This window comes from Aulonocara sp. 'chitande type north' Nkhata Bay, linkage group LG15, assembly GCF_057382095.1.
Source record: "Aulonocara sp. 'chitande type north' Nkhata Bay isolate Kocher_YH1m ecotype deep benthic linkage group LG15, A_spYH_male_GT1.1, whole genome shotgun sequence".
NCBI lineage: Eukaryota > Metazoa > Chordata > Actinopteri > Cichliformes > Cichlidae > Aulonocara > Aulonocara sp. 'chitande type north' Nkhata Bay.
In genome coordinates, this window is record NC_141358.1 from 21,116,243 (window position 1) to 21,144,137 (window position 27,895).

At 36.4% G+C, this 27,895-nt stretch overlaps 1 protein-coding gene across 1 annotated transcript in view; it reads left to right on the plus strand.

The window, feature by feature from the left end:
• Positions 1–27,895, plus strand: part of ncoa1 (nuclear receptor coactivator 1) — a 119,096-nt gene that overhangs the window by 71,018 nt on the left and 20,183 nt on the right. The window contains exons 5-11 of the mRNA XM_086264908.1: positions 18,067–18,233; positions 19,331–19,437; positions 19,555–19,732; positions 22,328–22,507; positions 25,155–25,247; positions 25,915–26,055; positions 26,774–26,921. Coding sequence (XP_086121034.1) covers positions 18,067–18,233; positions 19,331–19,437; positions 19,555–19,732; positions 22,328–22,507; positions 25,155–25,247; positions 25,915–26,055; positions 26,774–26,921 — 1,014 coding nt within the window. The remainder of the gene's footprint in view (positions 1–18,066; positions 18,234–19,330; positions 19,438–19,554; positions 19,733–22,327; positions 22,508–25,154; positions 25,248–25,914; positions 26,056–26,773; positions 26,922–27,895) is intronic.

A 27,895-nucleotide genomic window follows, 5' to 3' on the forward strand; every position in this document is an offset into this window, starting at 1 on the left:
GTTGGAAAAAAGCTGAAAATGTTTTAATTGTAAATTAGAAAAACCTAAGAAATGAGAAAAGAACATTTAGAGTCAGAAAACATCTGAATGAATATTAAAAGGTCATATTCTTTGAATCACTGAATGACTCAAATGTGATCCCTCCACTTTGATCCACACAGTTTAAAAAGTTTAAATGCCTGAGCTTTGAAAGATACGGTGTTGGAAAGAGAACAATAATGGCGACAATTTGAGGGTAAAATGATGGCTGTAACACTGTGGAGACAGCAGCAGTTGAAAGAGAAGTGCTTAAGATGAATCTTGGCACAGTGGCAGGCAGAGCTCGTTAAGCAGGCAGGTGTGAGCCTGGTTGCTATAGTGACCGCACCCAATGGCTCCATACACACGTACACAGACATGCGCCTCACTTTTGCTGCTTAAAATGAACAGAAAAGTCAGGCCGAAACAAATCGTTCCCAAATGAAAAGTAAAAGTCGTATTGACAAAATTCTTTCACCGTGAGCGACAGCAGCTTCTAGTCTACCTAATTCTCAGTTTTCATGTCTGTGGAGTTTATTATATGGACGTGGTGACAGTGGAAAGACACCATGCTCTTCTGATTTTCAAACCAACCTTCTGAGCCATTTTAACATTAGAGTCTATGGAAGAGTTGGAGGGAGGAGGCTGTGCATTGGTGACATTTACGAAAGAACCATAACACCTAGGACAATAGTAAACACATTGGATGAAAGAGGACAGCGATGGCTACGTTTTGAGGGTAAAATCATACCTGTAGAGCAAACGCTGCGGACACAGCAGCAGTTTTAAAAAAGATTTTAAGATTAATTTTTTTGCTCCTCTCACTCTAGCAGTTGAGCTGCCTCACTCTAGCCCCAACATTCCGTCCCATACACACCCATTATAAACTCTGAAACGGCTGAAAAAACATCATGAAACTTAAACTGGAACTGAAGAAAAAGTATAATAGATATTGAAAAGATAAATACAAGTTGAATAGTTGAATGTCTTGTCTTCGTTTTAAAGTTTGAATGGTGGCTCTATGTCAATGTATGTGGAAGTAGTAAGAGTTTAAAAATGAGTAAATTGAATGAGAATTTGAAGGGTCTCCCCATTGAAATACATGGGAAATTTTTGTTGAATAAAGTTGAATAAAATTAAAAATATAAATGTTAAAAATGAGAAAAATAGAAGCAGTGTTGTCCAAAAGAATAGGAATCTAACGGTGTTTGAATGGTTTTTCTAAGTTGAACGGTTTTGAAGGAGTAGGATTACAAAAAACGTACGGAATAGATAAAATATAATAATAATAAAGATTAGAAGAACAATACTGTGAATGCTTTTCAAGCATTCACACTAATAAAGATTAGAATAACAATACTGTGAATGCTTTTCAAGCATTCACACTAATAATAATAATAATAATAAAGATTCGAATAACAATACTGTGAATGCTTTTCAAGCATTCACACTAATAAAGATTAGAAGAACAATACTGTGAATGCTTTTCAAGCATTCACACTAATAATAAAGATTCGAATAACAATACTGTGAATGCTTTTCAAGCATTCACACTAATAATAAAGATTAGAAGAACAATACTGTGAATGCTTTTCAAGCATTCACACTAACTAGAAAGTGCATTTTCTGAAGAAACTGCAGTGTGAATGCTTGAATCTGAATGTATGGACTGAAATGAATTAATTGCTGAATTTTGAGTTAAAAATTTTGAATGAGATAAAAAAAAAAAAAAAAAAACGAATTTAACCTGAAAACAACAGTGCTGAACTGCTAAAAGCTGAAGGTTACACAGAAGAAGAAGTTGGAAAAAAACTGAAAATGTTTTAAATGTAAATTAGAAAACCCTAAGAAATGAGAAAAGAACATTTAGAGTCAGAAAACATCTGAATGAATATTAAAAGGTCATATTCTTTGAATCACTGAATGACTAAAATGTGATCCCTCCACTTGGACCCACACAGTTTAAAAAGGTTACATCTCTGAGCTTTGAAAGACAAGATGTTGGAAAAAGAACAACGATGGCGACGTTTTGAGGGTAAAATGATGGCTTTAACACTGTGGACACAGCAGCAGTTGAAAGAGAAGTGTTTAAGATGAATCTTGGCAGAGAGAGAGAGAGAGCTCGTTAAGCAGGCAGGTGTGAGCCTGGTTGCTATAGTGACCGCACCCAAGGGCTCCATACACACGTACACAGACATGCGCCTCACTTTTGCTGCTTAAAATGAACAGAAAAGTCAGGCCGAAACAAATCGTTCCCAAATGAAAAGTAAAAGTCGTATTGACAAAATTCTTTCACCGTGAGTGACAGCAATGTCTAGTCTACTGAATTCTCAGTTTTCATGCCTGTGGAGTTTATTATATGGACGTGGTGACAGTGGAAAGACACCATGCTCTTCTGATTTTCAAACGAACCTTCTGAGCCATTTTAACATTAGAGTCTATGGAAGAGTTGGAAGGAGGAGGCTGTGCATTGGTGACATTTATGAAAGAACCGTAACACCTAGGACAATAGTAAACACATTGGATGAAAGAGGACAGCCATGGCTACGTTTTGAGGGTAAAATCATACCTGTAGAGCAAACGCTGAGGACACAGCAGCAGTTTTAAAAAATATTTTAAGATTAATTTTTTTGCTCCTCTCACTCTAGCAGTTGAGCTGCCTCACTCTAGCCCCAACATTCCGTCCCATACACACCCATTATAAACTCTGAAACGGGTGAAAAAACATCATGAAACTTAAACTGGAACTGAAGAAAAAGTATAATAGATATTGAAAAGATAAATACAAGTTGAATAGTTGAATGTCTTGTCTTCGTTTTAAAGTTTGAATGGTGGCTCTATGTCAATGTATGTGGAAGTAGTAAGAGTTTAAAAATGAATAAGTTGAATGAGAATTTGAAGGGTCTCCCCATTGAAATACATGGGAAATTTTGGGAAATTTTTGTTGAATAAAGTTGAATAAAATTAAAAATATAAATGTTAAAAATGAGAAAAATAGAAGCAGTCATGTCCAAAAGAAGAGGAATCTAATGGTGTTTGAATGGTTTTTCTAAGTTGAACGGTTTTGAAGGAGTAGGAGTACAAAAAACGTACGGAATACAGAATAAAATAGAATAAAGATTAGAAGAACAATACTGTGAATGCTTTTCAAGCATTCACACTAACTAGAAAGTGCATTTTCTGAAGAAACTGCAGTGTGAATGCTTGAATCTGAATGTATGCATTGAAATGAAATAATTACTGAATTTAAGTTAAAAATTTTGAATGAGATAAAAAAAAAACCCCGAATTTAACCTGAAAACAAAAGTGCTGAACTGCTAAAAGCTGAAGGTTACACAGAAGAAGAAGTTGGAAAAAAGCTGAAAATGTTTTAATTGTAAATTAGAAAAACCTAAGAAATGAGAAAAGAACATTTAGAGTCAGAAAACATCTGAAAGAATATTAAAAGGTCATATTCTTTGAATCACTGAATGAAGAAAATGTGATCCCTCCACTTGGATCCACACAGTTTAAAAAGTTTAAATGTCTGAGCTTTGAAAGACAAGATGTTGGAAAAAGAACAACGATGGCGACGTTTTGAGGGTAAAATGATGGCTGTGACACTGTGGACACAGCAGCAGTTGAAAGAGAAGTGTTTAAGATGAATCTTGGTACAGTGGCAGGCAGAGCTCGTTAAGCAGGCAGGTGTGAGCCTGGTTGCTATAGTGACTGCACCCAATGGCTCCATACACACGTACACAGACATGCGCCTCACTTTTGCTCCTTAAAATGAACAGAAAAGTCAGGGCGAAACAAATCGTTCCCAAATGAAAAGTATAGGTCGTATTGACAAAATTCTTTCACCGTGAGCGGCAGCAATGTCTAGTCTACCTAATTCTCAGTTTTCATGCCTGTGGAGCTTATTATATGGACGTGGTGACAGTGGAAAGACACCATGCTCTTCTGATTTTCAAACAAACCTTCTGAGCCATTTTAACATTAGAGTCTATGGAAGAGTTGGAGGGAGGAGGCTGTGCATTGGTGACATTTATGAAAGAACCATAACACCTAGTACAATAGTAAACACATTGGATGAAAGAGGACAGCCATGGCTACGTTTTGAGGGTAAAATCATACCTGTAGAGCAAACGCTGTGGACACAGCAGCAGTTTTAAAAAAGATTTTAAGATTAATTTTTTTGCTCCTCTCACTCTAGCAGTTGAGCTGCCTCACTCTAGCCCCAACATTCCGTCCCATACACACCCATTATAAACTCTGAAACGGGTGAAAAAACATCATGAAACTTAAACTGGAACTGAAGAAAAAGTATAATAGATATTGAAAAGATAAATACAAGTTGAATAGTTGAATGTCTTGTCTTCGTTTTAAAGTTTGAATGGTGGCTCTATGTCAATGTATGTGGAAGTAGTAAGAGTTTAAAAATGAGTAAGTTGAATGAGAATTTGAAGGGTCTCCCCATTGAAATACATGGGAAATTTTTGTTGAATAAAGTTGAATAAAATTAAAAATATAAATGTTAAAAATGAGAAAAATACAAGCAATCATGTCCAAAAGAATAGGAATCTAATGGTGTTTGAATGGTTTTTCTAAGTTGAATGGTTTTGAAGGAGTAGGCTTTCAAAAAACGTACGGAATAGATAATAAAATATTATAATAATAAAGATTACAACAACAATACTGTGAATGCTTGAAAAGCATTCACACTAAATATAACTAGAAAGTGCATTTTCTGAAGAAACTGCAGTGTGAATGCTTGAATCTGAATGTATGCATTGAAATGAAATAATTACTGAATTTAAGTTAAAAATTTTGAATGAGATTAAAAAAAACCCCCGAATTTAACCTGAAAACAAAAGTGCTGAACTGCTAAAAGCTGAAGGTTACACAGAAGAAGAAGTTGGAAAAAAGCTGAAAATGTTTTAATTGTAAATTAGAAAAACCTAAGAAATGAGAAAAGAACATTTAGAGTCAGAAAACATCTGAAAGAATATTAAAAGGTCATATTCTTTGAATCACTGAATGACTAAAATGTGATCCCTCCACTTGGACCCACACAGTTTAAAAAGTTTACATCTCTGAGCTTTGAAAGACAAGATGTTGGAAAAAGAACAACGATGGCGACGTTTTGAGGGTAAAATGATGGCTTTAACACTGTGGACACAGCAGCAGTTGAAAGAGAAGTGTTTAAGATTAATTTTGGCAGAGTGAGAGAGAGAGCTCGTTAAGCAGGCAGGTGTGAGCCTGGTTGCTATAGTGACCGCACCCAATGGCTCCATACACACGTACACAGACATGCGCCTCACTTTTGCTGCTTAAAATGAACAGAAAAGTCAGGCCGAAACAAATCGTTCCCAAATAAAAAGTAAAAGTCGTATTGACAAAATTCTTTCACTGTGAGCGACAGCAATGTCTAGTCTACCAAATTCTCAGTTTTCATGTCTGTGGAGTTTATTATATGGACGTGGTGACAGTGGAAAGACACCATGCTCTTCTGATTTTCAAACGAACCTTCTGAGCCATTTTAACATTAGAGTCTATGGAAGAGTTGGAGGGAGGAGGCTGTGCATTGGTGACATTTATGAAAGAACCATAACACCTAGTACAATAGTAAACACATTGGATGAAAGAGGACAGCCATGGCTACGTTTTGAGGGTAAAATCATACCTGTAGAGCAAACGCTGCGGACACAGCAGCAGTTTTAAAAAAGATTTTAAGATTATTTTTTTTGCTCCTCTCACTCTAGCAGTTGAGCTGCCTCACTCTAGCCCCAACATTCCGTCCCATACACACCCATTATAAACTCTGAAACGGGTGAAAAAACATCATGAAACTTAAACTGGAACTGAAGAAAAAGTATAATAGATATTGAAAAGATAAATACAAGTTGAATAGTTGAATGTCTTGTCTTCGTTTTAAAGTTTGAATGGTGGCTCTATGTGAACGTATGTTGAAGTAGTAAGAGTTTAAAAATGAGTAAGTTGAATGAGAATTTGAAGGGTCTCCCCATTGAAATACATGGGAAATTTTTGTTGAATAAAGTTGAATAAAATTAAAAATATAAATGTTAAAAATGAGAAAAATACAAGCAATCATGTCCAAAAGAATAGGAATCTAACGATGTTTGAATGGTTTTTCTAAGTTGAACGGTTTTGAAGGAGTAGGCTTTCAAAAAACGTACGGAATAGATAAAATATAATAATAAAGATTAGAAGAACAATACTGTGAATGCTTTTCAAGCATTCACACTAACTAGAAAGTGCATTTTCTGAAGAAACTGCAGTGTGAATGCTTGAATCTGAATGTATGCACTGAAATGAATTAATTACAGAATTTAAGTTAAAAATTTTAAATGAAATTTTAAAAAAACAAACAAAAAAAACCAAATTTAACCTGAAAACAAAGGTGCTGAACTGCTAAAAGCTGAAGGTTACACAGAAGAAGAAGTTGGAAAAAAGCTGAAAATGTTTTAATTGTAAATTAGAAAAACCTAAGAAATGAGAAAAGAACATTTAGAGTCAGAAAACATCTGAAAGAATATTAAAAGGTCATATTCTTTGAATCACTGAATGACTCAAATGTGATCCCTCCACTTGGACCCACACAGTTTAAAAAGTTTACATCTCTGAGCTTTGAAAGACAAGATGTTGGAAAAAGAACAACGATGGCGACGTTTTGAGGGTAAAATGATGGCTTTAACACTGTGGACACAGCAGCAGTTGAAAGAGAAGTGTTTAAGATTAATTTTGGCAGAGTGAGAGAGAGAGCTCGTTAAGCAGGCAGGTGTGAGCCTGGTTGCTATAGTGACCGCACCCAATGGCTCCATACACACGCACACAGACATGCACCTCACTTTTGCTGCTTAAAATGAACAGAAAAGTCAGGCCGAAACAAATTGTTCCCAAATGAAAAGTAAAAGTCGTATTGACAAAATTCTTTCACTGTGAGCGACAGCAATGTCTAGTCTACCAAATTCTCAGTTTTCATGTCTGTGGAGTTTATTATATGCACGTGGTGACAGTGGAAAGACACCATGCTCTTCTGATTTTCAAACGAACCTTCTGAGCCATTTTAACATTAGAGTCTATGGAAGAGTTTGAGGGAGGAGGCTGTGCATTGGTGACATTTATGAAAGAACCATAACACCTAGTACAATAGTAAACACATCGGATGAAAGAGGACAGCCATGGCTACGTTTTGAGGGTAAAATCATACCTGTAGAGCAAACGCTGCGGACACAGCAGCAGTTTTAAAAAAGATTTTAAGATTATTTTTTTTGCTCCTCTCACTCTAGCAGTTGAGCTGCCTCACTCTAGCCCCAACATTCCGTCCCATACACACCCATTATAAACTCTGAAACGGGTGAAAAAACATTATGAAACTTAAACTGGAACTGAAGAAAAAGTATAATAGATATTGAAAAGATAAATACAAGTTGAATAGTTGAATGTCTTGTCTTCGTTTTAAAGTTTGAATGGTGGCTCTATGTGAACGTATGTTGAAGTAGTAAGAGTTTAAAAATGAGTAAGTTGAATGAGAATTTGAAGGGTCTCCCCATTGAAATACATGGGAAATTTTTGTTGAATAAAGTTGAATAAAATTAAAAATATAAATGTTAAAAATGAGAAAAATACAAGCAACAGTGTCCAAAAGAATAGGAATCTAATGGTGTTTGAATGGTTTTTCTAAGTTGAACGGTTTTGAAGGAGTAGGCTTTCAAAAAACGTACGGAATAGATAATAATAAAATAGAACTAGAAAGTGCATTTTCTGAAGAAACTGCAGTGTGAATGCTTGAATCTGAATGTATGCACTGAAATGAATTAATTGCTGAATTTTGAGTTAAAAATATTGAATGAGATTAAAAAAAAACAAAAAAAAAAACGAATTTAACCTGAAAACAAAGGTGCTGAACTGCTAAAAGCTGAAGGTTACACAGAAGAAGGAGTTGGAAAAAAACTGAAAATGTTTTAAATGTAAATTAGAAAACCCTAAGAAATGAGAAAAGAACATTTAGAGTCAGAAAACATCTGAATGAATATTAAAAGGTCATATTCTTTGAATCACTGAATGACTCAAATGTGATCCCTCCACTTTGATACACACAGTTTAAAAAGTTTAAATGCCTGAGCTTTGAAAGATACGGTGTTGGAAAGAGAACAATAATGGCGACAATTTGAGGGTAAAATGATGGCTGTAACACTGTGGACACAGCAGCAGTTGAAAGAGAAGTGCTTAAGATGAATCTTGGTACAGTGGCAGGCAGAGCTCGTTAAGCAGGCAGGTGTGAGCCTGGTTGCTATAGTGACCGCACCCAATGGCTCCATACACACGTACACAGACATGCGCCTCACTTTTGCTGCTTAAAATGAACAGAAAAGTCAGGCCGAAACAAATCGTTCCCAAATGAAAAGTAAAAGTCGTATTGACAAAATTCTTTCACCGTGAGCGACAGCAGCTTCTAGTCTACTGAATTCTCAGTTTTCATGCCTGTGGAGTTTATTATATGGACGTGGTGACAGTGGAAAGACACCATGCTCTTCTGATTTTCAAACGAACCTTCTGAGCCATTTTAACATTAGAGTCTATGGAAGAGTTGGAGGGAGGAGGCTGTGCATTGGTGACATTTATGAAAGAACCATAACACCTAGTACAATAGTAAACACATTGGATGAAAGAGGACAGCCATGGCTACGTTTTGAGGGTAAAATCATACCTGTAGAGCAAACGCTGCAGACACAGCAGCAGTTTTAAAAAATATTTTAAGATTAATTTTTTTGCTCCTCTCACTCTAGCAGTTGAGCTGCCTCACTCTAGCCCCAACATTCCGTCCCATACACACCCATTATAAACTCTGAAACGGGTGAAAAAACATCATGAAACTTAAACTGGAACTGAAGAAAAAGTATAATAGATATTGAAAAGATAAATACAAGTTGAATAGTTGAATGTCTTGTCTTCGTTTTAAAGTTTGAATGGTGGCTCTATGTCAACGTATGTTGAAGTAGTAAGAGTTTAAAAATGAGTAAGTTGAATGAGAATTTGAAGGGTCTCCCCATTGAAATACATGGGAAATTTTTGTTGAATAAAGTTGAATAAAATTAAAAATATAAATGTTAAAAATGAGAAAAATAGAAGCAATGTTGTCCAAAAGAATAGGAATCTAACGATGTTTGAATGGTTTTTCTAAGTTGAACGGTTTTGAAGGAGTAGGCTTTCAAAAAACGTACGGAAAAATAAAATATAACTAGAAAGTGCATTTTCTGAAGAAACTGCAGTGTGAATGCTTGAATCTGAATGTATGCACTGAAATGAATTAATTGCTGAATTTTGAGTTAAAAATATTGAATGAGATTAAAAAAAAACAAAAAAAAACCCGAATTTAACCTGAAAACAAAGGTGCTGAACTGCTAAAAGCTGAAGGTTACACAGAAGGAGTTGGAAAAAAACTGAAAATGTTTTAAATGTAAATTAGAAAACCCTAAGAAATGAGAAAAGAACATTTAGAGTCAGAAAACATCTGAAAGAATATTAAAAGGTCATATTCTTTGAATCACTGAATGACTAAAATGTGATCCCTCCACTTGGATCCACACAGTTTAAAAAGTTTAAATGTCTGAGCTTTGAAAGACAAGATGTTGGAAAGAGAACAACGATGGCGACGTTTTGAGGGTAAAATGATGGCTGTAACACTGTGGACACAGCAGCAGTTGAAAGAGAAGTGCTTAAGATGAATCTTGGTACAGTGGCAGGCAGAGCTCGTTAAGCAGGCAGGTGTGAGCCTGGTTGCTATAGTGACTGCACCCAATGGCTCCATACACACGTACACAGACATGCACCTCACTTTTGCTGCTTAAAATGAACAGAAAAGTCAGGCCCAAACAAATTCTTCCCAAATGAAAAGTACATGTCGTATTGACAAAATTCTTTCACCGTGAGCGACAGCCATGTCTAGTCTACCTAATTCTCAGTTTTCATGCCTGTGGAGTTTATTATATGGACGTGGTGACAGTGTAAAGACACCATGCTCTTCTGATTTTCAAACGAACCTTCTGAGCCATTTTAACATTAGAGTCTATGGAAGAGTTGGAGGGAGGAGGCTGTGCATTGGTGACATTTATGAAAGAACCATAACACCTAGTACAATAGTAAACACATTGGATGAAAGAGGACAGCCATGGCTACGTTTTGAGGGTAAAATCATACCTGTAGAGCAAACGCTGTGGACACAGCAGCAGTTTTAAAAAAGATTTTAAGATTAATTTTTTTGCTCCTCTCACTCTAGCAGTTGAGCTGTCTCACTCTAGCCCCAACATTCCGTCCCATACACACCCATTATAAACTCTGAAACGGGTGAAAAAACATCATGAAAGTTAAACTGGAACTGAAGAAAAAGTATAATAGATATTGAAAAGATAAATACAAGTTGAATAGTTGAATGTCTTGTCTTCGTTTTAAAGTTTGAATGGTGGCTCTATGTCAATGTATGTGGAAGTAGTAAGAGTTTAAAAATGAGTAAGTTGAATGAGGATTTGAAGGGTCTCCCCATTGAAATACATTATAAATTTTTGTTGAATAAAGTTGAATAAAATTAAAAATATAAATGTTAAAAATATGAAAAATAGAAGCAGTGTTGTCCAAAAGAATAGGAATCTAACGGTGTTTGAATGGTTTTTCTAAGTTGAACGGTTTTGAAGGAGTAGGCTTTGAAAAAACGTACGGAAAAATAAAATATAATAATAATAATAACTAGAAAGTGCATTTTCTGAAGAAACTGCAGTGTGAATGCTTGAATCTGAATGTATGCACTGAAATGAATTAATTGCTGAATTTTGAGTTAAAAATATTGAATGAGATAAAAAAAAAACAAAAAAAAAAACCCGAATTTAACCTGAAAACAAAGGTGCTGAACTGCTAAAAGCTGAAGGTTACACAGAAGAAGAAGTTGGAAAAAAACTGAAAATGTTTTAAATGTAAATTAGAAAACCCTAAGAAATGAGAAAAGAACATTTAGAGTCAGAAAACATCTGAATGAATATTAAAAGGTCATATTCTTTGAATCACTGAATGACTAAAATGTGATCCCTCCACTTTGATCCACACAGTTTAAAAAGTTTAAATGCCTGAGCTTTGAAAGATACGGTGTTGGAAAGAGAACAATAATGGCGACAATTTGAGGGTAAAATGATGGCTGTAACACTGTGGACACAGCAGCAGTTGAAAGAGAAGTGCTTAAGATGAATCTTGGTACAGTGGCAGGCAGAGCTCGTTAAGCAGGCAGGTGTGAGCCTGGTTGCTATAGTGACCGCACCCAATGGCTCCATACACACGTACACAGACATGCGCCTCACTTTTGCTGCTTAAAATGAACAGAAAAGTCAGGCCGAAACAAATCGCTCCCAAATGAAAAGTAAAAGTCGTATTGACAAAATTCTTTCACCGTGAGCGACAGCAATGTCTAGTCTACCTAATTCTCAGTTTTCATGCCTGTGGAGCTTATTATATGGACGTGGTGACAGTGGAAAGACACCATGCTCTTCTGATTTTCAAACGAACCTTCTGAGCCATTTTAACATTAGAGTCTATGGAAGAGTTGGAGGGAGGAGGCTGTGCATTGGTGACATTTATGAAAGAACCATAACACCTAGTACAATAGTAAACACATTGGATGAAAGAGGACAGCCATGGCTACGTTTTGAGGGTAAAATCATACCTGTAGAGCAAACGCTGCGGACACAGCAGCAGTTTTAAAAAAGATTTTAAGATTAATTTTTTTGCTCCTCTCACTCTAGCAGTTGAGCTGCCTCACTCTAGCCCCAACATTCCGTCCCATACACACCCATTATAAACTCTGAAACGGGTGAAAAAACATCATGAAACTTAAACTGGAACTGAAGAAAAAGTATAATAGATATTGAAAAGATAAATGCAAGTTGAATAGTTGAATGTCTTGTCTTCGTTTTAAAGTTTGAATGGTGGCTCTATGTCAATGTATGTGGAAGTAGTAAGAGTTTAAAAATGAGTAAGTTGAATGAGGATTTGAAGGGTCTCCCCATTGAAATACATTATAAATTTTTGTTGAATAAAGTTGAATAAAATTAAAAATATAAATGTTAAAAATATGAAAAATGGAAGCAGTGTTGTCCAAAAGAATAGGAATCTAACGGTGTTTGAATGGTTTTTCTAAGTTGAACGGTTTTGAAGTTATAGGATTACAAAAAACGTACGGAATACAGAATAAAATATAATAATAATAATAATAATAATAATAAAGATTAGAATAACAATACTGTGAATGCTTTTCAAGCATTCACACTAATAATAATAATAATAAAGATTCGAATAACAATACTGTGAATGCTTTTCAAGCATTCACACTAATAATAAAGATTACAACAACAATACTGTGAATGCTTTTCAAGCATTCACACTAACTAGAAAGTGCATTTTCTGAAGAAACTGCAGTGTGAATGCTTGAATCTGAATGTATGCACTGAAATGAATTAATTGCTGAATTTTGAGTTAAAAATGTTGAATGATAAAAAAAAAAACCCCGAATTTAACGTGAAAACAAAAGTGCTGAACTGCTAAAAGCTGAAGGTTACACAGAAGAAGAAGTTGGAAAAAAGCTGAAAATGTTTTAATTGTAAATTAGAAAAATCTAAGAAATGAGAAAAGAAACTTTAGAGTCAGAAAACACCTGAATGAATATTAAAAGTTCATATTCTTTGAATCACTGAATGACTAAAATGTGAGCCCTCCACTTGGATCCACACAGTTTTAAAGGTTTACATCTCTGAGCTTTTGAAAGACACGGTGTTGGAAAGAGAAGAACGATGGATACGTTTTGAGGGTAAAATGATGGCTGTAGAGCAAACACTGTGGACACAGCAGCAGTTGAAAGAGAAATGTTTAAGATGAATCTTGGCAGAGTGAGAGAGAGCTCGTTAAGCAGACACGTGTGAGCCTGGTTGCTATAGTGACTGCACCCAATGGCTCCATACACGGACACAGACATGCACCTCACTTTTGCTGCTTAAAATGAACAGAAAAGTCAGCCCCAAACAAATCGCTCCCAAATGAAAAGTACAAGTCGTATTGACGAAATTCTTTCACCGTGAGCGACAGCAATGTCTAGTCTACTGAATTCTCAGTTTTCATGCCTGTGGAGTATATTATATGGACGTGGTGACAGTGTAAAGACACCCTGTACTTCTGATTTTCAAACGAACCTTCTGAGCCATTTTAACATTAGAGTCTATGGAAGAGTTGGAGGGAGGAGGCTGTGCATTGGTGACATTTATGAAAGAACCATAACACCTAGTACAATAGTAAACACATTGGATGAAAGAGGACAGCGATGGCTACGTTTTGAGGGTAAAATCATACCTGTACAGTAAACGCTGTGGACACAGCAGCAGTTTTAAAAAAGATTTTAAGATTAATTTTTTTGCTCCTCTCACTCTAGCAGTTGAGCTGTCTCACTCTAGCCCCAACATTCCGTCCCATACACACCCATTATAAACTCTGAAACGGGTGAAAAGACATCATGAAACTTAAACTGGAACTGAAGAAAAAGTATAATAGATATTGAAAAGATAAATACAAGTTGGATAGTTGGACGTCTTGTCTTCGTTTTAAAGTTTGAATGGTGGCTCTATGTCAATGTATGTGGAAGTAGATACAGTTTAAAGAAGAGTAAGTTGAATGAGAATTTGAAGCGTCTCTCCATTGAAATACATGGGAAATTTTTGTTGAAAAAAGTTGAATAATTTTAAAAATATAAATGTTAAAAATGAGAAAAATAGAAGCAGTCATGTCCAAAAGAAGAGGAATCTAACGGTGTTTGAATGGTTTTTCTAAGTTGAACGGTTTTGAAGGAGATAGAGTACAAAAAACGTACGGAATAGATAATAAAATAGTTTAAAGATTAGAAGAACAATACTGTGAATGCTTTTCAAGCATTCACACTAATAATAAAGATTAGAAGAACAATACTGTGAATGCTTTTCAAGCATTCACACTAATAATAATCACAAGGTCTAAAATCACCTTAAAAGTTGTAAATGCCAGCATTGAATGTAGATGTATGTATTGATGTATGTTTCTTTGGCATCAACAGCAATAAAGCAGAGGTACGAGATGCTTTACAAAATGTACAAAATAGTTTAAATAGCAACATTCAAATAACTTGTTTAACACTTTCTATCCTAACTCTTTCATACAACTTTATCACAAACAAAAAATAAACAAAACTTAGTCTACTTTATTTATTCAATAATGCTGCTATCAATAAAATGTGATTTGTGCTTTAAATATATCACCAGCCTTCCAACAGTCTAATTTGTGCTCCGTTAAAGATCATGTGTTTCTCTTTCATTGCAATCGACGTTACTCTGCTGGATCTCCTGTGTAATGTGTCTGAGCACATTGTGTTGGGTCCAACCAGCTTTCTGTTTGTTTCTTTGTCTCTATTGCTGTCAGTCACAACCAACGGTTCGAGTCACTCATTATTGTGTAATAACTGCATATTTAGCCTACAGGGACAATTATAGTTTTCTCTTCTGCTTCTGCTCCTGGAGGGGTGCTGATAGTTGCTTGTACATCATGGGTGATTTTGTTTAAAGAACCTGTGTGTTCTCATATGTATCCATTAATCCATCAGTAATTGATTTTTTTTTCTTCTCTTGTCATAATCTTTAAAAAAAAAATTGCCAATACTTTTTGCTGCCATGTACACATTTAAAAAAAAGTCTGCATTTTAAAAAGAGATGATGATGATAATAATAATAATAATAATAATAACAACAACAACAACAACAATCACATCTTCTTAAAGTTTTTTAAAGCTCTTCATGACATCTTTAAACTTTTATATTCACAACGAGGTAAATGTTGACCACTGACATCAACAGAAAGTTAGGCTAGTAATACTATGGCTGACACAAAGTTCATCCTTATTGATTACATTACTAAACATGGTGATATAGTAATGCCTTATTACTAAAGTGTTCTAAAGTTTTCCTTATATACTTGGCCATATTGATTAGTTTAGGACAATGTACTTCAAGTACAGTGTAATTTAAATGTAACTTTTGCCGAGCAGAAACAGTGAATTGGTTATGAGCTGAGTTACGCCATGTCGCAAGTTTTGTTAAATGATTTTATGATATTTAATGGATCGGATTACATTTTTTATTTCTCTTTGATATCCGATCCAGTAATTTAGGTCAGTATTGGACCGATGCGTAATATCGGATCGGTCCATCTCTAATTCGTGGTAATCAGTGAAATTCGTATTGCAGACAACTTGGTGTGGTCCACCAAACTCCAGTAACTGGAGCAATCTGCTAGCAACCAAAGCGAGCACAAGAAGGTTTTCGGTGCAGCGCTATGTTTGTGACCAGTTTCACCCAGTAACATCCAAATGGTTAAGGAACCCACATTTGTCACTAACAACTGGAGGTTGCCAGGGGATCACCAACCGGTCTCTAGTGTGATTGCGGTGTCAGTGATTAAACATCGGCAACAAAAAGTGAAATAACATCCCACAGACAGCCTGTCAAGTGCTGACTTCCCTGTGCCAAATATTTTGTTGTTTTAATTTATTTATCACAGTTATTATTTATTTGTTAGTGATATTAAAGTGATTTATGTCTATATACTCCCGAAGGAAAAACAAATCACTATAAAGATATAAATGTAAAAAACAATATACATGTATATTTGTATATGTATATACCAAGATACCAAGTTATATACCAAACATTTTTGCTACTCCAAACAAAGTAAATTTGAACAAAAAGTCCTAATTAAATAGAAGTAATTAGAAACCTGAGATAAAGTTTAAAGTATAGATTTGACTTTAGGTCAGTATAAGTTTAAGTGGGGCGTGTAGGAGTGAAAGTTCTCCATGTACTGTATGTGTAAATCTATAAGGCCGATAGGTGATGTAACAGCCCAGCTAGCATTTCTCCAGCAGCTACACTCATCCACTTACCCACTCATTTCACACAGCAGCGTCCTCCCCCTCCTCACCCTTCCCTCGGTCACCACGCCTGTGTTTTCTGGCTGGCCAATGCACTGACCTACTTTTGCTGTTGTCGTTTCACATACGCACTGTCACATATACGCTCTTCTTGCTGCCACATACCTTGCTGTTTCTCGTCCGTTAGAAATGAAATCACTGGAACTCAAGAATAAATTTAAACACCAGGCTGCGCAAAAGGTTAAAAGAGAAGAATCTTAATTTATTTATTTTCTTTTGATTTTTGTCCAATTTCAATATTATAGAAAAATGCCACAGGTGGATAAAAAGCCAATGCAGGAAAAAAGAGGATCATGAATTTACTTTCACAGTTTAATCTATAACCATTTACTTAAATTTAACTGGCTGTTGTTTTGTTTTTTTGTTTTGTTTTTAAAAAAACAATCTTTTTTTTATAAGTAAGCAGTGTTAAAAAGTATAAATAAATCAATTTGATTGCAAAAAAGCAACACCATGGTAAAATGCATTACAAATATATTAACACTGAAACCAAAGGTCAGAGCTGAAAGCATGATTCAGATTCGATTTAAGCTAATTTTATTTTAATCTGCATTAATTGAAAATTACAAAAATGTCAAATGTCGTATTTACAAGGGCTTAAATAGCAACAGCATTTTTTTTAACTGAGGGAGGAAAAACATTAAAAATATAATAATCACAAGGTCTAAAATCACCTTAAAAGTTGTAAATGCCAGCATTGAATGTAGATGTATGTATTGATGTATGTTTCTTTGGCATCAACAGCAATAAAGCAGAGGTACGAGATGCTTTACAAAATGTACAAAATAGTTTAAATAGCAACATTCAAATAACTTGTTTAACACTTTCTATCCTAACTCTTTCATACAACTTTATCACAAATAAAAAATAAACAAAACTTAGTCTACTTTATTTATTCAATAATGCTGCTATCAATAAAATGTGATTTGTGCTTTAAATATATCACCAGCCTTCCAACAGTCTAATTTGTGCTCCGTTAAAGATCATGTGTTTCTCCTTCATTGCAATCGACGTTACTCTGCTGGATCTCCTGTGTAATGTGTCTGAGCACATTGTGTTGGGTCCAACCAGCTTTCTGTTTGTTTCTTTGTCTCTATTGCTGTCAGTCACAACCAACGGTTCGAGTCACTCATTATTGTGTAATAACTGCATATTTAGCCTACAGGGACAATTATAGTTTTCTCTTCTGCTTCTGCTCCTGGAGGGGTGCTGATAGTTGCTTGTACATCATGGGTGATTTTGTTTAAAGAACCTGTGTGTTCTCATATGTATCCATTAATCCATCAGTAATTGATTTTTTTTTCTTCTCTTGTCATAATCTTTAAAAAAAAAATTGCCAATACTTTTTGCTGCCATGTACACATTTAAAAAAAAGTCTGCATTTTAAAAAGAGATGATGATGATAATAATAATAATAACAACAACAACAACAACAACAACAACAACAACAACAACAATAATCACATCTTCTTAAAGTTTTTTAAAGCTCTTCATGACATCTTTAAACTTTTATATTCACAACGAGGTAAATGTTGACCACTGACATCAACAGAAAGTTAGGCTAGTAATACTATGGCTGACACAAAGTTCATCCTTATTGATTACATTACTAAACATGGTGATATAGTAATGCCTTATTACTAAAGTGTTCTAAAGTTTTCCTTATATACTTGGCCATATTGATTAGTTTAGGACAATGTACTTCAAGTACAGTGTAATTTAAATGTAACTTTTGCCGAGCAGAAACAGTGAATTGATTAATTTTTAACATGTCAGGTTTTGCTGCTTTTCTTTCTCACTTTAAAGTAAATGTCACGGCTTTCATGGTTAAAAATGTCAAAATCAAAACAAATATAGTTTCATTAGTGCTAGAGAATCAGTTTTCTGATGTTTTTAAAACCAGATAAGTACCAAAAAAATCTCCCAGAAAAGTAGTACTGATTTAAAAACAGCTGTTTTAATGTGAACTTCGCTTTGAGTCTTTGTCGGGTCTGTTTCTGCAGTGCGGAGAAGCGGAGACGGGAGCTGGAGTGCCGCTACATCGAGGAGCTGGCGGAGCTGTTGTCATCCAACATGGGCGACATTGCCAGTCTCAGCGTTAAGCCCGAAAAGTGCCACATCCTCAAGAGCACTGTGGACCAAATCCAGCAGATCAAACGGCGTGAGCAGGGTGAGGAAAAACGTTTTCTGTACAGTGTCTCCACAATTTCTGTCAAATATTATGCTCTTTAATTTTCTTTATAATTTTCTGTGTAACTATAATGTAAACCAAAAAATCATAAAACATTTTATGTAAATGTTTAAACAAGGTTTGCAGGAGTAAACCAGGGTATGCAAAAAATAAACCTCCACATCTGTAAGAGTTGTCACCTCAAGTTTTCAGTTAAAGCATACATTCTTATCCTATCTCGACAGATGTGGGGAGGAAAGCCTTGGCTGTCTTTGTGAGGCCACTCATTGACATCGGTGCATTCCTAAGACTTAAGTTTAACCATCACAAAATATCTGATAAACTTTCACCTTCTCCCTGACCTGAACCGGTTTTGTAACCTTAACTGTAAAACCAAGCTTTTACCCTCAAACAGGGATTTGAAAGCTTGTCAAAGGAGTTTAGAAAATGTAACCACTCTGGTGGTCTAAAGCTAACTTTTTTCAAATAATATGATTTTTTTTTCCTTTGGTTTCCAGTAGTCTGTCTGCTCTGTGCAGCCACACACATGTAGAGTGCTCTTTATTTCAAAACAGTAACTGTATGATAATAAATTGTAGCCGTACAAAACAACCTTTTTCATTCCATCCATGAACATGTGCTACACTTGTTAGAATAACACGGTAAAACTGTGATATTTACCTCAGTGTTTATTGTGCTATGAATATCGCTGAGACTCAAAATGGGCTTTTTGGTAGGCACCAAATATCTCTGTTGGCATTAAAACCCCTTTTTTCATAGCATAGCAAACGCTGTGTACGTGTTTTTAATAGTGCTGTCATCTCGTCATTTAATCTCGTTAAAATGACCGCATTACCGTGGCAAATCTCCGTTAGCGAGTTACCGCGGATCGCCCCGTGCGTGGTTCTGCACGGCGTCAACGTGTTAACATGTTGACGCCGTGCAGAATCACTCATTATGACGTTATGGCCTTAATAATTTAAACGAAATTAACACTGACAGCACTAGTTTTTAAAAATAGGCTTTATACTTAAAAAAACAACAACAACTGTATTGCAAAATATTTAATGTCTCTGTTGTTCTCTCCCCCCGGGCAGAAAAAGCAGCCCTCCTTTCTCCAGATGATGAGGTGCAGAAGTGCGACATCTCCTCCAGTAGCCAGGGACTGGTGGAGAAAGAGGCGTTGGGGCCCATGCTGCTAGAGGTAAAACAATACATAGGAAATCCTGGTTTGTGTGCCTAACATGTTGTTTACTCCTAACTAATACACACGTTCAGAAAATCTGATTTAGTTTTCCCTCTCTCTGTTCTTCCCGTTAAGGCGCTTGATGGGTTTTTCTTCGTTGTCAACCGGGAGGGGCGCATCGTCTTTGTTTCTGAGAACGTGACGAGTTACCTTGGATACACCCAGGAGGAGCTCATGGCCTCCAGCGTCTACAGCATCCTCCACGTGGGAGACCACAACGAGTTTGTTCGTAATCTGCTGCCTAAAAGCCTCGGTGAGTGAGCAGAATCGATTTTAAATGCAGCGACTGCGTTTGCAGCCAGCGACTGCAATGTTTTTGAGGGATATTTAATAATCACTTTTTCAGCATTTTTAAATTTCACCATTTCCATGCCAATGAAACCCATTAAGGAGGCAATAAAACTCACTGTTAAAAAAGCAGAAGAATCTGTACACGGCACTCAAATCCAAATGATTAAGTTGCTTTATTAAAAGAAGATTTTGTAGCTAAGGCAAATTTAAAGAGCTGTGAGGAGAGGTAGGAGGATGAACTGTGTAAATTTTAAATGAACAGAGTTTTAGTGCTTCTCACAAAGCTGCAAATTATGTTAAGGGAGGAAAGTGTGTAGAGGCGGCACATGCGTGGGTGAAGAGTATTGAAACATAGACTTTCTATTCTGTGACAGTGTATTTTTTTTCTTTTGTGTGTGTGTGTTTAGCTCCAACCTTGAAGAGATTAGAATGGAAACGTAGGGGCCAGATGAGGGGGATTTAAGGACAAAAGATAACAGAGTGCACTAGGCAACAAGGTTGAATTGTTGTATTTTCCATTGGTCTTGTAATTCGGCACCAGGCACTCCAGTACTTCTTTTTTTCTACTCAGAAACAGATTTTAAAGAAAAATAAACTCACAGAGACACTTAGCAGATGGATTTTTACCATCTTAGGTTGGTTGTCAACATTTAGCTTATTCTTAAATCCTTTAGTGCTTCTTCTTTGTGTTGCTTAACAAGGATTTGCAGCCCTTTGTAAATTAATATAAATTTTGATATTGTATTTAAAATTATTGTTATTTACTAAATGAACCCAGAACAGTAAAATGGAAGGAGAGAAGAACAGATTAGGCAGCAGAACAAAATGCTTTTGTGCTTTTTAAATCTTTGCAAAGTTACAAAAATTGCTTCAAAGCAGTTATCCTCTCCCACAAACACTGGCCCTGAATTGGCTGCACCTTGTTTCCTTTCTGTAACTTATCTACCTCACTGTGTATCAAATGTAACAACTAGTTCAGGATTCAAACAAATAATCAGTTTATTTAAAGCTGTGAAAAGATTTGTGCTCTTCCAGCTTCATTGGTTTGTGGTTTTAAACTCATGAAGATATGTTACTATGAAAGGCAAGTTTTTACCTTACGTAGTAACGGCATGCAGTATGCAAAAAAATAGAGCATTCCTTGTGCATGGAGAAAGCACATTAATAGTTAATTTTATTGCAGTTTCCATGCACTTCCAGCATCTGAGGAACTGAAAACCCAGCACCTCTACAATGCTAGGAAAATCCTCAGTTTTAGCCTCAGTGCTACATTTGCTTCGAATTTTATCCATTTTATTTTGTGGGTTTTTTGGTTTGTTTATTTTGTTTTGTTTTTGTAGTTTGTGTCCCCCCTCACAGTCTAAAGTAATGCTTATTTGTCTCTTAACTGATTATAAAATTTCCCAGAAATGTGTGAAATATCTCTGCCGTGTCTTCATCCACTAACCCCCAATCAGTCGCCGCCTCTCCCCAAGTCTGGTTCTGCTGGAGGTTTCTTCCTGTTAAAAGAGAGTTTTTGAATGTGAAAGTGAGTGAGAGGTGTTTGGTTAGAGCTGTGATGAACTGGTGTTCCCTCTCTCACCGGGTGACTGCTGGTATAGACTAAGTTAAGCAGTTACGTAGTATATAATTATTAAACACGTTAAAAAGTACTAGGCAAATGTTTTAACTTGATACTGTTTCACCGGTTCCGCTGACATCTTTCCATTTGTGTCCACTAATTACAAATTCCACTAAGCATTCCTTTCACCGTGTGAATCATGTTTGGGTGATTTGGTGCTCTCTCTGTGTGTTATAGGCTGTAAATTGGAAAATAAATTCCTCGTTTTCCCCTCTCCCTCTCTCCCACTCTCTCTCATCGACCACGATTAGTGCCGAGATGCGCAGAGGCCAGCACAGCTCTGCTGTTCCATCTGTGCCTCACAATTAGGATTATAGCAGATTGATAGCCCTGCTTTAATTGAGTGCAACATTAAATTATGTCCCAACCCCCTGGTGCTGTATGAAGCTGCTGGGGTTAAGAGTCTTTCTGCACGAAAGCCTCAGTAGCAAAATCTTCTTCTTGATTCACACAAGTGTGACGGAAACAAACCTCCATAGTTCTTAGTTATGAACTTGTAAATGAGTAAAATATGATGCTGATATTAAGATCAGACATTCTCATCTAAGCTGATGTCTTTTTGTCCTTTCACCATAAATCTCATTAAAGGAGTGATATTTGTGTAAGAAAGAATGAATGCATAGATGCAAAAGTCTTTTCTTGTCTTTCAAATGTGTGCAGCAGATTTGGATTTGCAAATGCTCTATTGTCTAATTTTTAAAATGTGTGCAAAACGCATCAAAGCGTCCCACTGTCAGCATTTATTTTGCTGCACTTTGTGCAAATCAGACGAGCATTTGCATCTCTAGTTCTAGTGCTAAATTAAAAAAGGATGGCGTTCCTGAGGGTGATTTGTACCAGGTTTAGTAAAGAGATTTTATCATGAAGTGGTGGAAATGATGGGACTTTGTTTATTTTCTCTTTCCTCATCAATATTTAACTTTCTCTTTGTTGTAGTAAATGGTGTCCCGTGGCCACAAGAAGCTGGACGCAGGAACAGCCACGCCTTTAACTGTCGCATGCTGAAGAGACCACCAGACGAGGTGGATTCGGAGAACCTGGAGGCCCGGCAGCAGTATGAGATCATGCAGTGTTTCACCGTGTCCCAGCTACGGACCATGCAGGAGGAGGGAGATGGTACATACATACATATTACAACACAGCCATGAACCATTTCCTACACTGAATCACTAGATTGTAGTTTTTAAAGCCAATATCAATAGGCACTCATCAGAGTATAGCCTTACGATGATCATGGTTTGAACTGACTCAGTGTTAACAGCTGAATATAAATCTATTTAGGTATTGCACCAATGTGTGCATTCTGCACCATTCTTTGAAGAAAAAATATCTTGAAGTTGCTCACCAGACTGGCTGGTATCAGTTTGCATGTTTAGGAATTGTTATATAAGACAGCTGAACAAGGGTGTCAAATTCAGGGCCGCACAGAGGAATAAGAATCACTTTCTTCTTCACATATGCCTACAAGTATTACCAAGCCTGTTTTACAGGCCTGAACATGACAGCTCAATAGCCATATAGGAAGTCAGGCTGGCTTCAGATTTGCCCCAGGTGGGATTTTGCTTTGACTTTGGCTCATGTGATATAGAACATACAGCAGCGGGCCTGCTATTATTACATGTAACATCCTAATATCCTCCTGCTGTTCCCATGACTTTCCATGATCCTTGCCTTTAGCCTCGGCTGAGGTTTTACTGTTCTTGTCAGCACAGAGTTGTGGCTCTCACCACATTGTTCACCTATGACACAGTTCTTTGAGCATTTTGTATTTCCTTCTTAGCACATCTGTGTTAATCTGAAACGGCCTTTAAATGAAACTTATTACGCTTTTCTTTATTATACTTTCCTCATTTCCTGTTACGCATGTACTTGTACAGCAGTTTATGAGTTATTGTATTTATCCTTTCTTAGTGAGCTTCTTCACCTTTATAATCTATTTAAGTTACATTAAAGGTTGGTGGTGTTTTGGATGCTGTAACACAGGGATGTATCTTATCTTACGAATGGATGATGGAGGAACAGCATACTGGAAGAACGCTTGCTTCAAGGAAGAGGAGCTGAAACGTCACAAAATTCCAGTAAAGGATAAATAAGGATTTTTTAAAAATGTGAATCACGTAAAGCTGTTATAGTAGCAGAGTGTCTTTCTATCTATGGGTTTCCAGTGCACTCAGAGTTAAAAAAAAAGAAAAAAAAAAGACAAAGAATAGTTTTAGATATGAAGTTTTAATTAGTTATTTTTTTAAAACTCTATTAGTAGTGTTTCTCTTAGGCGAGGGAAGCATGTTTTCGCTTATTGAAACTTGTTTATCTGTTTCTCCCGAATCATGAAAATGTTCTTGGCTATGTCAGGAATCAATCCAATTTAAGAAAATAATGGATTTGGCTTACACAGAAGGTGATCATTGTTGATGGATAAATACTTCTGCAGTTATTTTATGACTTTTTGCTGTTGATGCTGCCACCAAAACCTTTCACTCGCTGGTTAATTGGACTGCCATCAGATTGTTGGGTGATGTTTTTAATGTTCTTTGGAGCCGCTGGCGCAGTAGCCTTGATGAACTGTGTGATTTTTCTTTTTTCCTGCATTGCAGACTCATTGGGCTGTTTGTTCTGTCTGCTTTTTAGTCACTTTGATAAGAGCTGGCCTTGTGGATTGGAGGACTCTCTTCTTGTGTGTGGAATCTGGTTTAGTGGCTCCTACTTCATTGTTTGACATGTTTCTATAGAAAATTGGCAAGAAAATGTTATTTTTGTGTTCCAGCAAGCTGTTGTTTCGTCCGTTTTGTAGTTCATTCATTGAACTTTTAAATATAAGTGTTTTTGTGTTATTTATATTTGTTGTATTTGCTGCCAAACGTCTTGAAAGAAACTGTTTCCAAACAGCTGAACTGGTTTTGCTTCTGTTGTTGACCAGAGTTTATCGTTCTGTCATCTTGACTTAAATTAAGCTAAACTGGGGGAGTGAGTTTGGGCTTTAAGAGATGTGTGATGCACTGTGAACGAGAGGGATGTTCTAGATTTATGGTGCAAGACAAAACAAGACCACCATTGTGGGGCAAAAAAATGCAGCACAATAAATGTTGCAAGCTGTTATTGTAATTGAATAGTGGTTGCAAGAAGGAGGATGTGTAGTTGAAGGTCTTTGATATTCACTACTTGGATTTAACAAATATCTTTTAATAATACAGCGCAGGTATAGGGCGGGAATTTGGTCCCCGCTCTCCTGTCTCACAGTTCATACTTTTATTGCTATTTTTCAGACTGTTTTTTGGATTGAATTCTTCATATATTTCAAGAATATCCAAAATCCACTGTAAAAAAGAATCTGTTGTATTTAAGAAAATTGTATTTAAGGTTTCCAAAGACAGCGATTCGTGTTAAGTAATAAGAATATGGACTGTATGCTCCCAAGTAATGGATATTTCTACTGCTATAGAGTTATTAATTATATTTCAGCTGATAACAACCGTGTTCAGTTGTTATCACCATATTAAGTAATAATATAACTGATGATCTTCTCTTCTGTGTTATATCAGTCTTGCAGGTGATAAACATTTAAAACTAGTTTAATGAAATCCTGAAAAACCTTAAAAGTATTCAGCAATTTGTTGTCTTGACACAAAAGGGGGTGAATCTGTGCATCCCTTAGTCTTTAAATTCATTTATATCACCTCCATTCTTCAGCTGTTGTGAATTTTTTCTTTCTTTTATTGACTGCAACAAACATTTACATAAACCTCGCTCCTTGTGTCCTCTTTAGACCTGCAGAGCTGCCTGATATGCATTGCCTGCCGGATGCCACGAACCCAGCCTGTCAGCACGGAGTCTTTTATCACAAAGCAGGATCCCACAGGTAAAAGGAAATAAAAATCTCATCGTCTACACCCATGGTTCTCAAACTCTTACCTGTGAGGCTTTGGGGCCCTTTGTAGCACCGCCTGTGAGGTCAGCATTTATTTTATTCAACCACAGTTCATACCACGCTGTGATATATCAGCACAGAACAAGACTTAGTAAGCAACTCTCTTCAGTTTAAACATTTCCCGTTCAAGACATTAAAGGAACTAAACCTTTATAGCACAAAGAAGAATAAGGGGGGTGTCAAGAATTGAGCAGATACCTCACGTGTTCTTAAAAAGGCTGTAAATGAGTGTAAAAATCCAAATACTAACATATATATCCATCCTTTAAATTCTCATCTGCATCCCTCAATAGTATGTTCACTCCCTTACCTCGCGTTCAGTCACTAAAACTCAAACACATGTACAAAATTTGCTTTACTGTATTATTAGAATGAATTTATATCCCACCCAGACGAAAGCCTAAAATCTTGAAAAATTACAGCAACAATGAGGCTTAAAGATCATTTTAGAAAGTATTCGGAGATTTTCCTTTTTTTTTTTTTTAAATTCGTTTCTCAAAGGTAACAGTGTGAACCCTGAAAGTGTGAAGTCTGCTGCAGTTGTTGAAATCGGTGCAGGCTGATCTTTTGTTTGTGTGTGTGTGGTGTTTTAATCCAGGGAAGATCATCTCCATAGAAACTAGTGCTTTGCGAGCGACAGGCAGGCCTGGATGGGAGGACCTGGTCAGGAAATGTATCTATGCTTTCTTTCAGCCGCAGGGCAAAGAGCCCTCCCACGCCAAGAAGCTTTTGCATGAGGGTGAGTAGCTACTATTGATTTTTTTTTTCTCTTCTCTCTCTCTCTCCCCCCTTTTGCCTCCACTCTCAGAAATTATTGACACGCTTACTGCCGGCTCTGTCATGGCTGCAGGAGTTTCTGCAACATGTCAATGGCACTATAGTGAACTGAGTAGAATACTAAATATTAAAAACTTTTCAAACTAACTTGGATCCACCTACATCGAGAGAGGATGTTTATGTAGATTTATGGAGGTGACAACTTCGCTCTAGGCTTGTAACCAGTAATGAATGAGGTTGATTGATTAGTCTGTAAGGTTCCTGCAGCCCTGCAAATTATTATTCTTATTTATTTATTTTTTACCAAGCAATAATTACACACTTAACTTACTAAAAGATAAGGAACTAAAAGAAGTCGTCACACTTCAGAAGTTAGTTATACATCGACTGACTTGGCTTAATTTCAGCTCGGCTGCTAACAGAAAAGTGACACATTCCTGAGACGCTGCTCCTCCACATCAAAAGAAACCAGTTGAAGTGGTTCATGTATCTGAATTAGAGAACTCCTCTGTGAGACTTCAAGCTTATCAGAAATGGATGCGGTAAATCTAAAGCACGTTTAAGCAGCAGGCTAAAGCCGAGGTGGAGCATCATCTGTCACCTCGTCTTATAACACAGATGTCTGCCTCAGAATGACCTTTTTAGGCCTAAATCCTTTATTTCTCTTTCATTCTCAACAGTGATGACACATGGGACCGCAATCAGCCCGCTGTACCATTTCACTCTGAGTGATGGCACTCCGCTTAGTGCTCAGACCCGCTGCAAGTTCTGCTGCCCCCCCAACCCTGATGTACAGCCCTTCATTATGGGCATTCACACTATTGACAGGTACTGTGACTGAACACACACACACACACACACACACACACACACACACACACACACACACACACACACACACACACACACACACACACACAGAGGAGATGACTGCAACTGAGCCTAATCTTATTTATTAGTGGATAAAGTGATGTTTGACAACCACATGTAAAAGGTCAAAGATTTTAAAACTTTGTACTTCCATGGTCAGAATTAATTATCCAGTTTCAGAAGTTAGCCTTAGTGTAGATGTTATGATAGTAATTTACTTCACTTTGTGTCAGTAACAAGTGGTATCTCAGAGTAAAATGAATTTTCATCCACTGAAGTGTGCACAGCATGCACCTGCAGAGTCCCATGCATGTTAGTTTCCCAGTTATGGTCTTTTTGGGGGATGTTGCAGATGATGCTGGTATTTTCAAGGATTTTAAAAATGCTCTGACTTTCTCTGAAGTTCTACCAGCTGCGTTAAAGTGTAATTAAACTGCTTTTATGGTAAAATGGGTCAGTGATACTTTTCAGATGAATGTGCGCCTTACACAGTAATTTGATCATTTATGGCAGACTCATTGAATGTGCCGAAGAACTGAGAGAGTAACTTGCCACAGCCATAAGGTGCTGGGATATCTTGAAAAGTGCTTGAATTCAAGGAAAAGTGTGGAAACCCAGTAAGGTTGTTGTTTTGGCTTGTTGTAACTGAATTCTTCAGAATTTCCTTTTCTCACTAGAGTTTATTGATTATTCTAGTTTATTTTATTATAATTTTTTGTTCCTCATATTTAATTGATATTGTCTTAATTAGATTAGATGAAACTTTACTAATCCCTCGGTGGGTTCCTCTGGGAATTTCAGTAATGTACTGATTGGCCATTTTATTACATTTTATTTGATGTTTTCTCTTCCATGCAAGGTGCAGTTTGACTTATTGATTGTTAACAGAAGTTTTTTAATCATCAGCAAACAAAAAGTGCTACGACAAGTGT